Source organism: Salvia miltiorrhiza, chromosome 4 (genome assembly GCF_028751815.1).
Source record: "Salvia miltiorrhiza cultivar Shanhuang (shh) chromosome 4, IMPLAD_Smil_shh, whole genome shotgun sequence".
NCBI lineage: Eukaryota > Viridiplantae > Streptophyta > Magnoliopsida > Lamiales > Lamiaceae > Salvia > Salvia miltiorrhiza.
This window is the reverse complement of record NC_080390.1, coordinates 50,298,869-50,315,078: the sequence shown is the minus strand read 5'-3', so window position 1 is coordinate 50,315,078 and position 16,210 is coordinate 50,298,869. Positions and strand designations below refer to the sequence as shown.

Here is a 16,210-nt window from a genome sequence, read left to right as displayed (position 1 = left end):
AACTTTTATACTCCTTTAGCCTTATACATAGAGATTGATTGAAATTTATACAAATATTAATACAAATTATAAGTAAACTTTTCAATATGCTCATATTTATTATTTAATAATGAATTAAAATTAAGATAAATTAAAGAATTAAATAGAGATCTAATAGTAAATAAGTAAAAAATATTACTATTTTTTTATAAAAATAAATCTATATAAATGGAACATCTGAAAAAGAAAAATAAGCATATATATGGGACGAATGGAGTATTTATAACGTTCACAATTTATTTAAAACATATTTATATATTCTTTAAGAGACGTTGATAATTTATTTTTATTTATTTTAATAAATTATATAAGTAAATAAAAAAATATTTAAACTCAGAACTTCAAGTCTTAAGCATTAACCTCTCACTAAGGTCGACCATTTATTAAAACACATTGTTGTAAATAGGTCGACCATTTATTAAAACACATTGTTGTGTTTACGGTTCTAATCGGTTACTCGCTTTATTATTTCGCACATTTTTAATGAAAAATAATTAGTAAAATAGAAAATACCATTAACTCATTTTTCGGAAATTAACAGCCGAACACACAAATAAAAATGGAAAGATAGTTGATATCGAGTGAGGTGTTGGTGCGGTAAAAGTAATTTGCTATTTACAGCACGAAACATGAGAGACACGAAGAAATTAATTTCCAACGGGAAACAAAGAAAACGTCGCTACTTCTCGCGAAACTTAATTTGCAAAACCAGCGATCGCCGTCGGCCGAACCCTACCGGCTGCGGAAACAGCCGCCGCCTGCCTCTCGCCGGTTCTTCAAGGTACTTTCTGTTCTTAATTCTCAAATTGGACACGCCTTACTGCCCCTACTCAACTTTGGGGGTCAATGCTCCAAACCAATCCCGCCCGCGCCCTAAAACAGTCATGTACCTCCACACCAACTAGGGTTTTCTGCTTATGGTGATTCATGTCAGAATTTGTGCTGTTTCAGTGACTAGTCAGCTTTTTTCGGTGTTTTTCGCCCATTGTTAACTGGTGAAGCTTCGGCATCTTATTATTACTATTTTATGAAATATATTTCTAATTGCGTTGATGGATATTAGCTCAAAAATAGCTTTCGTACTTCTTTTGGTTACTAATGGCGGAATCAATTGGGACCTCATAAAACATGGATAAATTTTATAAGGTGCATCGAAAATCACTAGGAAGTGTCAATCCTGAAAATACATGGGGATGACTACGAACATCAATGTGATGATCACAGAAGGTCTCCAACATCACCGTAATATGTTTTCAATACCTGTAAGTAGGCGGTGGATACTGGAAATCTTATATTTAGTTGGATGAGGTTACGATTGCTTCCAAAGTGCAGCCTCCACCTCATGACCATGCTTTGCCCTGAAATTCCCTGATCCCTTGCTGAGCTCCTTTCTCTCTTCTAAAACCTACTCATCTCCAATATTGTAACAGGTGAAAGCCCTTATGTCTGACACAGTGAATTCTTGATCTGTAGACATGAGATCTTGACAAAATCAAAAGGAATGAAGAGTCCAAGCAAATCTTTCGACGTGTTTGACTTCAAAGAAGAAGACGAGCTGGCTGAAATGACTGTCAAAAAGATTACCCCCGAGTTTGGGTGTCCTCAGACTCTTAATGGTAAGATACCATCCACTTTTATGGCCCTCTGTCACGATTGTGGATGATAAACCTTCCACTTGTAAGAATTATACTTTAATAAAACTCAAAATAATGTAGAAAGGAGTCTTGTTCAAATGATACTAACTTCGCTATGTATGATTAAGGTCATAAAATAAAAACGGCCTGCTTAAAAATAAGAGAGAGGGGCTGTCCTTCTTTGATAATGTCCCCATGCACGCATCCTAACAGGGTAATATATTGAAATCGTGCCTATGTTTATCAGATTTTGAAGTCAACCGATACCCTACATTATAGTCTTATCACCTCCTTTCATAATTTGGCGGTCTATGTAGATTGTTATTTGATAATTCGATCGAGCATTTGTTTACTATTCTTGTCATGCTTGAATGGATGATTTGAACTTATGTTTAGTTTCCTGCAATTTAAATATATTGTATAGTTTCTATATTCTTGAAGCAATGTAGCTGCATTTGTATTTTTCAATTTCATATTCAACTGAATAAAATGTCAAAAATATCTAATGCTTTCAAATAATGTATTTTTGAATTTGGGATTATAAATTTGAAATGTTTACCGATGAACATGTGCTGCATCAGCCAAAAACATAATTTTTTTTCCTTGTTAAATTATGAGATGCAATTGCCAATATGTAAGCTGTGGAGAAAGTGACTATGGCAAGGACACCCAAGTGCTGAATGATTTCTTCTTGACATCTTTCTCTTTTTTTTTCTTTGATAACTGAGTTTTCTATCAGGGGCTCAGGGGTTTCAGAATCTTCTAGGTTTTGAATCCTCCATGAATTGGAAACTTACTTTTCTGTCTTACTCTTCTGTTGGGGAGTCCCTTATGTGTGTGCGCTTTTAACATATATCACTTTCACCTCCACACAGCTATTGGGCTTGCTGGTTCTTGTGACTTATGTGAAGATCTGTGTTGTTTCAATTATGCTATTAATTCTGTGGATTTTGTTAGACTTATACTACGATTTTGAGTCGCTTAGATATTTCTCACCCTTTGTGTTCCCAGGTTTCAGTATTTTATTGTTTCGATGAAATATTCTGTATGTTGTTCATTCTCACTTTATTCAACTTTCATAATAAGCATCTACACGTTATATGTTATAGTTTCCGTAACGAAAGATTGAATGATATGGGTGTGCCATTCCTGTCATGATTGGTTGTGCCCATTATGCTGATGGATCATGTCCTATTATTGCAGCTGAAAATTATGATGAGAAGAAGCCTGAACTAAGCCCTGTTCTACCAAATGATTTTGTCAGCCTTGGACGAGCTGCAGAAATTAAAGAAGTTGAATCTGAAATAATCTTTTCTAATGTGAAATATGGTTCAAGCCCTGGTGACACTCTGCGGTCGGAGGACTACTCAAATAATTCATTTGCAGTGGCTTCATGCAATGTACTTAAGTTTTGCTATTTATTCGGGCTGTCTTGGACCTAAAAAAGTGCCTCCTGACTCCATGTTATTTCTTTTCAAATAATGTGCAGGTTAAGTCAGTTCACTTGGCCTCAGATGCCATTGACAGCATGAATGAAAGATCGCCCTCTGATATTTCAAATAATAATGGTCCGACTCAACAAATGTTTTTTATATTCTTGCTTTACTTACTCTCTTCTTTTTGTTTTTGTTTTAGAAAGGACGCAGTTTGGATTAAATATGAGATTTTGTGGAAGCAGAACCATTACTTATCTCCTTTGTTCAATTGCATCAGCTTCTTCTGGTGGACAATCATCTGATAACTGTTTCGGTGGTGGGGATTTGGTAAGCATTGTATAGTACAGACCCACCTGTGTATTCTTTTCATACCTTTATCTTTCCTGGGTAATGGACAATGGGTGAATATCTATTTCTGGTTGCCAGTAAACTGCTAAATCTTCATGAAAATAATTTGTTTTTGAAAAAGCGAATTGAGTGTTCCCACATATGATGTATTTGTGGTTTGTGATGACCATTTATCTATTTCGGAACCATTTTCTTGTATAGCTTCTTGTCTATGCCTTTTAGAAGAAAACATTTAACTAATAGATTGATTAAACTCCCTTTATTTTGTCAAGAAAGTATAATGTAAACTACTCCATAATGATAGCTTCAAAGGTAGTGATTTGGAAGCCTTTGATGCTGAAGCCTATGCTTATTGCGTTTGCTTTCTCTATTCTCCCCCCCCCCCCCCCCCCCCCCCCACACACTCTTGGCGTGGATTGAAGTCTAGGTATTGACCTGTTCTGCTATTTATGAACAAAAGAATATGAGCTGATGAATGGCATTAGCTTCTCACTTTTTTAGCTTTTAAATTAACGAAGTAGAGTTTAGATTTCCATCAATCCATTTGTTCCTGGTTGTTCTGTGCTTCCCTCTTGACCCATCACATGTTGTATAAGAGTTCTGGATTATAGTTTTGGCTACACTGAAATATTTTCATTTTCAATTGGATGTTCATCTTAAACTATCTCACTGACTTTATTTATTTATTTTTTATTCTTTTTAGAGTTTACAATTTCCACATTACGCTTTATTTGACTTGAATGATCTAACTTATAACGTTATGCGAGTACAGACATCAAATGTCAAATTTCTAGAAAAAAAATTAATTGTTTGCTTGTGAAATATTCAAAGCGTACCATGTTATACCCTTCTTACCACCATGATATACTATTATTTCCTTTGTCTCATAGATTTATAGTTCCTCTTCTCGCTCATTTCCTGGGACTTCCACTTGTTTAATAACTTACAGACTCTGAACTGCAAGAATCACGTTCTTTGCTAGGGAAATTGGAAGGAGTTCATCTATAGAGATTCATGATGATGTTAGGAGGTGGGTTTTGGATACAAATGGAATGCTCTCTTGAAAACCCCTATTTCAAATCATTTTTTTTTCCTATGGCATCCTCCCCCTCTTTTCCCTTTCTCTGATTTTATTTGGGGGTTCCTATGCCTAGAAACATTAGGCTTTTTCATGGGTTTGTGTTTGATAAGTTTTGTTGCACCTTTTCCCTTAGTTTGAGGCATAGAGTGTTAAAGGAAATGGGCAACATGGGAATCTGTCATGCTCAGCCTTATGTATCAAATCTCAGCAGCTTCATACGCAAAAGTCACGAATTGTTATGGGTGGTTATCGCCCAATACTCTTTGGTTGTGGCTTGAAAGGAATGGGTGAAATTTTGAGGATCAATGAAAACCCTTAGAGGAGATTTGGAATAAGGTTAAGGTTAGACTTTTTTGGATGACGATAAATCATAAATAATTCAAGGCCTTTTTAAAAGAAATAGATAAATCCAGATGTAGGTTGAGATTGGAATCATATTATTAGCTAGAAGATTATCACTGTTTCTAAATGACTCTTCACTTTGTAAAAATTTCTAATAAAATTGTCTGGTTTCCTATAAAGAAAAAAGTGTAGTTCCATTAAGTTAATGTGATTCCTCGTGTGTTATGATGTTTCATTTATCTTATCTATCATAGCTTAGGACATGGATCATTTTGATTGATTGAGTGCAGCTTAACATAATTATATCACTCCTACATCGACATGAGCTTGGCAGCTTGCTCGAGAGTTGTTTACAAGTCTTTCTATTTGGCAGGATGGTGAGAGGGAGGGAATTGATTTCTGTGCTGATTATCTGGATTACCAAGGTACACAATATATGGATTATGTGATAAACTTCTCTAGAAGTTATGTTGAAGCTAGAAGCAGAACTATCCATGAAGATGAAGAAAATTTTCATATTCATATGGAAATTGAAGATATTGTCAAAATAGAGTCTCAGTGGAGTGCTCAGGTAAGTAAAGTATGCTGGTACATTTATTTTTATGTTCTTCATTTAATTTAACACAAAGCTGAGATTGACATAAAAAATTACCTTTATTCAGATTGAGGCTGGTATAATCAATATATATTTCATAGCAAAAGATGCAGAACAAGTCGAATTTGATGCTATCCACAACACTTCAGGTTGGTTGACTCTGTTTACTTTTACTGCTGTGCTCGTATTAAGGGATTATTGTTACAGTTTTTTGAGATATCCAGTATGATGCTGATAGCACACTACTTACTAAACTGAACGTGTTATGTTTTTCTGCTCATATTATATGTGATACAAACTGTTTGTGGAGACCAGAAATTTTGCTGTATTTAGTTTAAAGTTTAAAGTTTTTGTTTTATTGAGTTAGGTTTAGTTAATCGCGGCTGTGAATTATAGTTTGATTAGCATTGCTAATTTTCTGATGTACATATATGACAATTAAATTAAGCATCCATAGTTAGGTGCATTACCTTGTGTCATAATAAATTGTTGTACAAGTGTACAAACATGATCGTAATGGAGCCTTTTTTTTTTTTGGTTTCAGCAGTTTATCAGAATTGATCCTACGATTAGAGCTCCAACAGTGAAAAGTGAAAACTTGAGCTATTTCAGTGTTATTCTCCCAAACTATAATTTCCTAGTTGTATGAGTTTATTTGAAAATGGATTGCATATTTATTGGAAGTTTGGGCCCACCCCACTTCAAACATACTCTGCATTTCTGCCAAACATAAAGGGATCTAACAACTCCAGAATGGCTTCTCATATGCTTAGAAAAGAAAGCCCCACTACATTTATACTCTTATGGCGCTTGCATTGGAAACAAGGGTTAATAAGTGAACGTTTTAATTCTACCTAAATTATAAGATTAGATTGACCATACTGAGTTTTGATCCTTAAAGATCAATGTGGCGTGTAAACTGATGTAAAATGACTTGTGAAATAACAAGGATAATTGGAGGGGGGGTGGAATGCTAAATTGTTGTAGAAGTGCTAATACACACCAGAAGAGTCTTAGTAATTTTTGTTGTTTCTTCTTCAGACTCTATTTACCTACGGGCTACGGGTAACAATAGATAGTTGTTTATTGTATATGTGTGTATTTTTGCTTTTCCCTTTGCAGTACGAAAACATATGCTAAATACTCTTTTATTCGAAGCATGGTTTTTGAGATTATCTTATAGTGTGAATGAGTTTACTGGACTGAGTATGGGTCAAAGTGAGCTCTAAAGGCTTGTAATGACCATAAGGGTGTGTTCTCTTTTGTTGGTAAATTTATCATGGGAAAAAGAGGGATAACGAAAAATTCTTCCTTTAAATTCCTCTTTGTTTTCCCTCATTTTCTACAAAAGAGGATTTCACCCTTTCTCATTCCTCCTTTTCACTTCAAGGAGAGATAATATTATCACACCAAAATTGGAGGGATAATATTATCACTTCTTGGAGAGAAAATAAGGAATGAGAAATGATGAACTTCTCTTTGTAGAAAATGAGGGAAAAGAAAGGAGGCATTTAATGGGAGAAATTTTTGGTATCCCTCCTTTTCCCATGATAAATTTATCACCCAAAGAGAACATGCCCTCCCTAATGGTCATATCACCAGGCAAGTGACAGAATGAACTGTAAAGACATGCATGCAAGCATTAAATGATTATTAATGGCTAACTCAGTATTCTAGCTGACTAGCTGTAATATTTGGTGAAGTTGCAGTAGATAAGATAATGGAGGCATCTGTACCCTGTTAAAAAGGGTTCACTTTGGATTATAACATACAAACAAAGTACAGGATCTTGAAAGATCATCTCCTTCAAGAATTATTGGTTGATTTCTCTTATTTAATTGCTATTGACTATTATAGGATTATGATCCCAGTTAGAATTCTTGTGTTCCTGCTACTGATGGATCTCATCTCTGTTGCTCTCTCAGCTGCATCAAGAGTCCAAGAGTTGAAATTTCCAGCTGTTGATCCTGACTGGTACGAGAAATGTGAAGCAATTGGATCTCTGGATGACAGATATAAGGCACTTTGGAATGTCCTACTTGAGTGAGTATTTAAGCACCTATATTTCCTATCAGAAAACTTTCAACATTATGTATATGACCGACGTTAGGAATTCCATTTGCTTTTTGTTCACACATGTGATTGTGCAAATAAATTGCTTGTGTTATGAGCTGTAGTTGATATTTCAAGGTTTCTTGTTTAAGTGGTTATTGTTATATACTCCCTCCAACCCATTATTGTTGGCCTATTTCTTTTGGGCACGGGTATTTAGGAGAATAAGATTGTAGTGTAAAAGTGTGTAAAAGGTGTGTGGGGCGCCATATTGTTTGTAGTGTAAAATCATTACCAAAAATAGAAACATGCCAATATTAATGGGACACCCCAATAAGGAAAACATGCCAACAATAATGGGAGGGAGTAACATTTTATTCATATGATTCTCTGTGACATTTTCAATGGAGGGGAGCTTCTGAATCTAAAAGAAAGTAATGTAACTTGGTTTAGGTAGACTTAGTATTCAGTTAATAAATATGTAGATAGTAGACTTAGTATTCTGTTTAATAGTCATTATTTTCAACTTCAAAATTATATTCAATTGAGATCCTCTTCTACAGTTCTACCAATAGCTTTCGTTATACTAGCACAAAAAAACCCATTGCAAAACTTCTAGCAATTTTCTTGGGTTCATCTTGAGGTGGATTCGTTTCCATAGCTTTTGTTCTTTATATCTGATGATTGTAGCATTGTAAAGCTTGATATCTTATAAAAGTATTGCACGACTATGTTATATTCTAAATACTATAACATCAACATTTATACTTGTAGACAAGTCGGATGGATGTTGCCATTAGTTCAAACCTCTAGATCTTTCTTCTTTTTATGTGATTTTGCTTCTTTGTTTTGCATTTGATGGGAATGAAATGATAGATACTTGTAGCAGTTATATTCTTTACCAATGTAATTCAGTGAGCCTTTTTTAGATCTTTAAGCTTTGTACAAATTTCTTGAAATGCTATTATCCTATTGTTGTTCGTTGGTGCTTACTTGGTTTCTTTTGAAGCACTGCGGTGGATTCTTCTTTCAGCGAAAGGGAAGATGGGATGCTCACGAAAAGCTACTTCCCCAAGTGAGTGTAATGGTGCCTGGGATTGCTTTTAGTTGTGTACTTTTATGAATGCTGTCATCTGTTTCAAGGACTTAAAACTGTATGCTTTCTGTTCTCCTGTTTCCAAATTATTGTTTCACAGACCTCTTTGGTCGTTATTTTTTCGTCTGTTCTTAATCCCCAGGCAATGTTTTATACATTGACAGTGATTGAGTCATATAATCAACTGGTGATCTGATCAGATGCCTTGTTGTTTGGATTGGCCGAAATTGTTGAATTGTATTATATTGCCTTGCCTACGGCCTACGCACATTTGTTATTTATTTCTGAAAATCTTGTGACTTCTCATTTGTGTATGAATATTAGTTTGTAAAGTGCTTTTGTAAGGGATCAAACTGGAAATGTGTAAAATGTAAAAGTTGGATAAAAAGTATGATGTTCCTACTCATTCCTGTGGCGTAATAGAACCAATGTTATAACATGTATTCCTCTCAGCATTAAGTGAGGTAGCAGCTGAATAAGAATCTAAATAGATCGTTCTTACATGAGAATCAATCAGATACTATGTTTGGATTTTTCCATAGACAATCTAAATTTACAACTTAATATAAAGAATATGAGAGTAGATCCATCTATACTAAGTAGATACTATAGTTAATCATTCCGACTAAATAAGGGCTATCAGTCATATTGTTTGATGTCAGGTGGGTGACAACTTTTTTCCCATAACTATCCTATAAGCTGAATAAGTTATTCTATTTTGTGTGGTAGTTATCTATGAGAGTTCTCTTGATATAGATAATCTTTCCTTCCTTTCTTCATCTCCAGGAGACAATATTCTTAAAACATCCCATTATAATGATTGATGAGGAGATATTTCAGTCCCTGCTATTGGCATGAAATATTGTATGTTTAAGAAGCATCCATTAAGCTGCAATTTGAGAAAGCTGCAAAGATAATCTGTTGCAAACAAATAATTATTCCTGCTTGTTCAATTGCTATCTGAACTAAGCTACTTTCAAATGTTTCAGATTCGATAGGCCATTTGAAGAAGTGATTTATCCAAAAGGTGATCCTGATGCTGTTTCCATAAGTAAGAGAGATGTAGATCTCCTACTACCAGATACATTTGTTAATGATACAATCATAGACTTCTACATCAAGTAAGTTTGTATACAAATATATAATTCCTTTTCGCGAGCATTCCCCTGCACCTCAACATTTACATTGCTTTGGAGATATGCTAGCTCTTTAGGAAGGAATTATCATTTTGTATTCTCTTATTCTGGTAGTTATGTAGTAGGAATGGGATTTCGGTAATAATTTGTTGTGACTAGTGACTCATCCAAAAACACCTAACGGATGGACTCGAATTTATACGAGGTCGTCCTAGGGTGGTAAGGTGACTCAAGTCGTCTCACAAGGAAGACTTAGCAGGGCTCTAACCGTATTGCTCACAAGAAACTTAAAAGAAATCTAAACACTCTAATCGGGTAATTGGGTCTGGCACTCTCTCCGATTAACTAGCGCGTAATTAAATAAGCTTGTAATTATCTAATGCAGAATCAACAGAAAGCATATAAATCTATCTAGGCGGAATGAGAAGAAAGCAGATTAAGAACGCAGGAAACTAAGAAACCTAGGGTTTTAACTAGCAATCTAGAAAGCATTAGATAAATCAATCAATCATAAACAACGATTATCTAGGCGAGATTAAAGAACAACGATTCATCAATTGAACATGGAATAACGATTATCTAAGCAATGCAATAACGAGAAAGCTTGTAAAGATTAACTAATCAAAATGAAGAACTTACAATCGATCCAATGAAATCAACGATCTAGCGGAATCCACAAGTATCTAGAATGTTTCTATCTATCTAAACTATGGGAAAAAGCATAAAATCGCAGGTGGAGGCTGCTGGAGTCGGAAGTGTGAAATAAAACCCTCAAAATCGGATTTTATAGCAATTTCCGTAACTGCCAGATCTGCACAGGGGCGGCGGCCGCCGTGAGACGGCGGCGCCGTGGACGGCGGCCGCCGTGGGACGGCGCCGCCGTGATGCCCCTTCGCGGTTTCCTCCAAAAATTGTACGGCCCGCGCCGTGGGGCCGCGGCCGGCGTCTGGACGGCGGCCGCCGTGAGACGGCGGCGCCGTGGACGGCGGCCGCCGTGACACGGCGGCGCCGTGGTCCGTCTTCGCAGATTGCTCCCAAGGTTGCACGGCCTGCGCCGTGGGGCCGCGGCCGCCGTCTCCACGGCGGCCGCCGCCTGGCGGCGGCGGCCGTGAGCCTGACTCCAAAACATGCTCGAAACAATACCAAAACGCTCGGCAATTCGCGAATCCTGCACGCGACAATAGTACATCCAAAAAGATCATCAAGCACGTGAAATATAGAGCAAAAAGGTACGAAACGAGCTCGAATGCACAGCAGGAAAACTCATAAAATCATCACGAAATAGGGCTAAACAACTAGACCTGCCGATGTACTCCGTATATAACATTCCAAGCCACCCCCACCCCAGAAAGGGTGGGAGTGGGGTGGAGGGTTGATGCATAATAATTGATGGTACAAAATTTTGCTACATTAGCTTGTATAGTTAACTTCTCTTTACCTACATAGGTTGACTAAGAATGAACAGAAGAAAAATAGTCTATCTTACAAAAATAGTTTTTAGATCTTTTCAGGTCATAGTTTATTTCTTGTTTGTTGGTTGTTTTTTATAACTTCTAATTTCTATTCAACTCTTCTCACAGTAAAGTCTTGTCATTTGACAGATATTTGAAAAGTAGACAGAATGTGGATGAGAGGACTAAGTTCCATTTCTTCAATAGTTTCTTCTTTCGAAAGCTGGCCGACATGGACAAAGATCCATCCAGTGCTTTTGATGGCAAGGCAGCTTTCCAGCGTGTTCGTAAATGGACAAGAAAAATAAATTTACTTGAAAAGGATTTCATTTTGATTCCCGTCAACTACAAGTAAGAAACTAAACATAAACCCCAGTTGAGATTTTGGTAAATTTTCCGAGCTTAACTTCTGGTATCAAGGCTTGGAGAGTGGTAACTTACAATGCAATGATATGGCAGTCTCCATTGGAGTCTTATTGTAATTTGTTTCTTTGGCGAAGTTGCGAGCTATAAAGGCAAGTTCTTCACAACCTGGACACCATAACATTAAAGATTTTCAACCTATTGATATCATTTTTTCTTTTTTGTTTTTTCTTTGATATTGCCACATTTCAGATGGAGATGACGAGTCGGGAAGAGTGCCTTGTATATTGCATATGGATTCTTTGAGAGGAACTCATTCTGGCCTTAAAGATCTTTTGCAAAGGTATGTTGTTACTTATGATCTGTTTGCCTATGTTTCACTCAGAAAGTGTGAGAGCTTGTGGTTTTTTGTTTCAGAACCCAAATCAACATGCAAAATTGAAGCATGCAAAACCTGAAAATTGTATAGGCTATAGCACTACAAGTATAAGGCAATACTAACCAACTATTAACCATAATCAGTTCACGTTTTCTTCAGTATAAGTGTTTGCTGACGTGTTTGGCTTTTCAACTGTAACTTGAATTGACAGTTATTTATGGGAGGAGTGGAAAGAAAGGCAAAGAGGAACGTGTGAAGATCTTTATTCCAAATTCAGAAACTTAAAGTTTGTACCCCTTGAGGTATGTATGAACTATGACTAGTGTATATGCTCATACGATGTTTAACGAGCACAGTAGAATTTATCAAGTATCTAAGAATGTCTTAAGTGACCTCCTCTGGAGATCTTATTTAGTCTGAATATTTAGAACTGATTTAGTGAATATTAGTGTCCTGTGCCTCTCAATAGAAAGTGAATTTTTGTCCACCTTCATGTGGTGTCCAGAGGAGCATGCTGGGTCCTTACCTTTCCTAGATATTCTTTTACTTAATATGGATTTGCTGTTTAGAAGGCAAGCACCATTTCTTAGTGTTCTTTTCTCTGCACCATTTCTTAATCTCGATGGGGAAGATTTGCAATGCAACATCATGTTTGCAGTGTGCGAGCTGCCTTATATTCATTTGAAGGCATGAAAATAAACATTTGTCTTCATATCTTTCTTCGATTGAATCCCTGGTGCAGAGTGCTGCTAATCAGCACTAAATAGGAAAGATCTGAAAGTCAGATTTTCCATTGCACCAGTTACAATGTCCATCCAACCTGCTGTGAATTTACATTCTGCTGGGTGACCAAATTATTGAAATCTCTCTGTATTTACTCATCATCTGTGCAACAGCACCTGACCTGTTTTGACTGTAATTATGTAGAGATTGTGAAGATACTTTGAATATTAACGTATTTCATCTCTTACTTCACTTGCTAAAATAAAATCATCTTGTCTAATGATAAGCTTTACTCTATCTTTCACGACCGTCCTTTAGGCCATCCATCTTAAATTATTCTCTACTTGATGGTAAATTTAATCTCCACCTATATATGTTGCTTCTTCTTTTAAGTGTAATTAGAAGTTGGAGAACTTGAAGATATGCTGTTATTGGCTTTAAACTCATAGAATATCTATTAGCCTGAATTCAAGATTAAATAACTTGTAATGGCTAGTTTTCTATGCTTTGATGGGCTCATCTATCTCTGGACAACTTATGAGAACCAGTAGTTTGTATCACCATTTTTCTTTGATTGATCATTAGTAATTAGGATGACAGCTGCACATATCTTCTTGAAAATAGGGTTTTACTTACTATCTTTGGGCGATATGATCATTCAATCCAGTTGTTGGAATCTGTAGGTACCGCAGCAACAAAATTCATATGATTGTGGCCTTTTCTTGCTTCACTATGTAGAGCTCTTTCTGGAGGAAGTTTCCTCTAACTTCAATATCTACAAGATTACATCATCTTCTAAGTTTGTAAGTACTCTGTTATCTCCTATATCAAACTTACTACTCTTATCTTGCCTTATGTATTAAACAGACTGATGATATTCCTAATCAAACATAAATTGAGATATATTGGAATCAACTATATGATTAAGCTTTACCAGTACTGCAAATTACGGGCAGGAGGCTGTGAAGCGTCTTTGAACTGCATGCTGTGTGCCTGGCTTTGAGTATGCACCACCTAATATTTTTTTCAGAATAAATGAAGTCCCCATGAGAAATACTTATCTTGGTCTCTCTCTCAGCATTGTGTTAAGAATAAAGATTATTTTATTACTCCCTCCGTCCCGGCTTTTGGTATCCAGTTGAGAACGGCACGGGTTTTAATAAAGTGATTGATGTGTTGTGAGTGAAATAAAGGTCCCACATTTTATGTGAGAGTTAAAATAATTAAAGTGGAGTAAGGGCCCCACCTACTTTTACTAAAAATAGAAGTGGATACCAAAATGTGGGATGACCAAAAAAGAAAAGTTGGATACTAAAAGCTGGGACGGAGGGAGTATATGTTATTTTCTTTATATTATTTCACCTGTGATTTCGAAAACATCACAAATTTTTAATCATTATGTGACCCTATCTGTTTTTTCAGCTCCAGGAAGATTGGTTTCCTCCTGCTGAACCTTCCATCAAAAGAACTCATATTGAATTATTAATTAGTGGTTTGCTTAACTCCAAATCTGAAGAATGTCTTCCATCTGGTGGGAGTGGCATGCATTCCCCTGAAGATTTGAACACCACTCATGGCTTTGACGATGACATTCAGTTTACGGTTAAATCTGGTCCTCCTTTGGGTGGCTTCCATGAGAGCTCACTATGTGAGGTTGGGAAGGGAATTGAGATGACTTTACTACCTACTTCATCTGCAAGCACCCAATGTACCAAAACTTCAGGATTGGTTTTAAAGGAGTTGTTATCTGCTCCAGAATCTTTTACTGATGCACCTTGGGGAGCTTTAGAAAGCAGACAATCTCCTTTTGAGCTTAAAAGCCCTGCTTCTCTCACAGAGGTACTTCCGATACCATCAATCTTCGGATGTCCTTAGGTTTTGTTACTCAACTGTTGTCTGTTGATGATAATGGATTGTCAGTGATATGGCTCTTTATTATGTACGTAATTGTAGCGCTACATAGATTTTTGACAGGTTTATGCATATTGATTGTGTGTATGTTCTTTGTGGTAACTTCCTTATTACAGAACCAGTCATCAACTGAAAGCAAGTATAGGTCTGGAAGGCTGTAGAAAAACTCCCGATCTTTCTGTGTATAGTTTTAGTGCTCCTTCTAGGTTTATGGAATGATATGCACGTTATCAAATGATAGGATTCTTTATTTACTTATTCGAAACTCTCTGCACAGCTAACTGTTTGATAATCAAAAGATAATTATGCTTGTTTCTTTGTGCTTGTACCTGCTGTAGTTTCTGTTGCATGTCTTTTGCTGATGAATTTCATACATTATCATGTCTATCAACAGAGAGAGGTGAAAGCTAGTGAGTGTTTTGTGACAACAGAGTTAGCCAAACAAGTCTTCCAGCATCCAGATGGTGTCACCCCAGAAGAAGCACCTACCTTTCCCTACCAATCCGAAGATTATAGACCAGAGGCGGTTTACCAACCTACACCAGATGATGCCGACTCAACTCCAGTGACATCAAATCGTGACTCTGGTGAATATTTGAGACTTTATCGAAGTAGTTAGCTTCATAAGCATCGATGATGTGCATAGTATATGGCCTGATTGCTTTGGTTTGCCTGCCTTGTCTTCAGGAGCACTGCATAATGCCGAGGGATCCGACGGTCTTGTCGACATCACAGCGCCAAACAATGACTCCTTTTTCTTGAAGAATTTCTCAGAGCTCGCCCAAGAAGCAAACCAGTTGCACAATCACGCCTGCACAGATGATGCAGAGGTTGCTTGTACTGGATTAGCATCCGGTGACAAGTTGAATATTGTGGAGTGTGAGAGCCCGCATCAGATTCCTGACTCCATCGGTCAGGTCGATTCTTCCGTGTTGCCCTCAAACTCTTCTCCCGGGTCAGGCGAGCGGGTTAATGGTGGCGTCGGGCAAGAATGGGTATCAGAATCGGTGGAAGAGCAGCATGCTGCAAAAAGGATGCGAATAAGCCCCACAGATGATGGGGAAGAGCTTGATAATTTGTCGAAAGACCTCAAGTTGTGAAGCATAGTGGTAAACTCAAATATTTTTTGGCTTCTACTAGTTTTTTATGCCATAGTCATGAATGCTTAGGGCTGATTTGAAAGCTTTTTGTGGCGGTCGTTTTGTATGAAATGTGTAGATTATTAAGTGAGAAAGTTGGATTGTGTTCAATCCTGAAATTCCGCTTTTAAATTGCTCATGGATCACAAATTAGTATAATACCTATGTGGGAAATGACAATGACGTGTTTTAAACAAATTAATTAACTCCTCGTTTCAGTAAAGTTACACTCCATCGTCTCATTAATAATATCTCAACTTCTTTTTGGACTGTTCCATCAAATTCTGTATACAGCTTGGTGCGATTTACATATAATTTTTATTTTATTAATATCTTCGAGAGTCATGCACTTCACTCTTCCCACAAGATCATCTATTGTGAATAATGTCTCATTCTAATTCTAGTACCATAAAATAAAAAAACATATACCAATGATATTATTTACAACAGAATCTAATATTTATTGATTTGGAAATAGAGATATG

At 36.6% G+C, this 16,210-nt stretch overlaps 1 protein-coding gene and 1 long non-coding RNA gene across 2 annotated transcripts; both read left to right on the top strand.

Annotated features, from left to right (window-relative positions):
* Positions 1-627: 627 nt before the first annotated feature.
* LOC131020272 (probable ubiquitin-like-specific protease 2B) lies at positions 628-15,836 on the top strand. The gene is made up of 18 exons (XM_057948986.1): positions 628-820; positions 1,513-1,655; positions 2,877-3,073; positions 3,163-3,241; positions 3,387-3,436; positions 5,254-5,451; positions 5,543-5,624; positions 7,401-7,518; positions 8,537-8,602; positions 9,613-9,744; positions 11,361-11,561; positions 11,670-11,725; positions 11,826-11,916; positions 12,164-12,254; positions 13,359-13,478; positions 14,098-14,514; positions 14,981-15,173; positions 15,274-15,836. The coding sequence occupies exons 1-18, from the start codon at positions 669-671 to the stop codon at positions 15,684-15,686; spliced, it is 2,799 nt and encodes a 932-aa protein (XP_057804969.1). The 5' UTR covers positions 628-668; the 3' UTR covers positions 15,687-15,836.
* LOC131020273 (uncharacterized) lies at positions 830-1,408 on the top strand. Its single transcript, XR_009100655.1, has 2 exons — positions 830-1,034; positions 1,186-1,408. It is a non-coding gene; the product is annotated as an uncharacterized LOC131020273 (long non-coding RNA).
* Positions 15,837-16,210: the final 374 nt, after the last annotated feature.

Coding starts and splice junctions, on each gene's coding strand:
- LOC131020272 (XM_057948986.1), top strand. CDS start 669: ATGAGAGACACGAAGAAATTAATTTCCAACGGGAAACAAAGAAAACGT. Junction 5,452..5,542: donor AGTCTCAGTGGAGTGCTCAG/GTAAGTAAAGTA, acceptor ACCTTTATTCAG/ATTGAGGCTGGTATAATCAA. Junction 7,519..8,536: donor CTTTGGAATGTCCTACTTGA/GTGAGTATTTAA, acceptor TTTCTTTTGAAG/CACTGCGGTGGATTCTTCTT.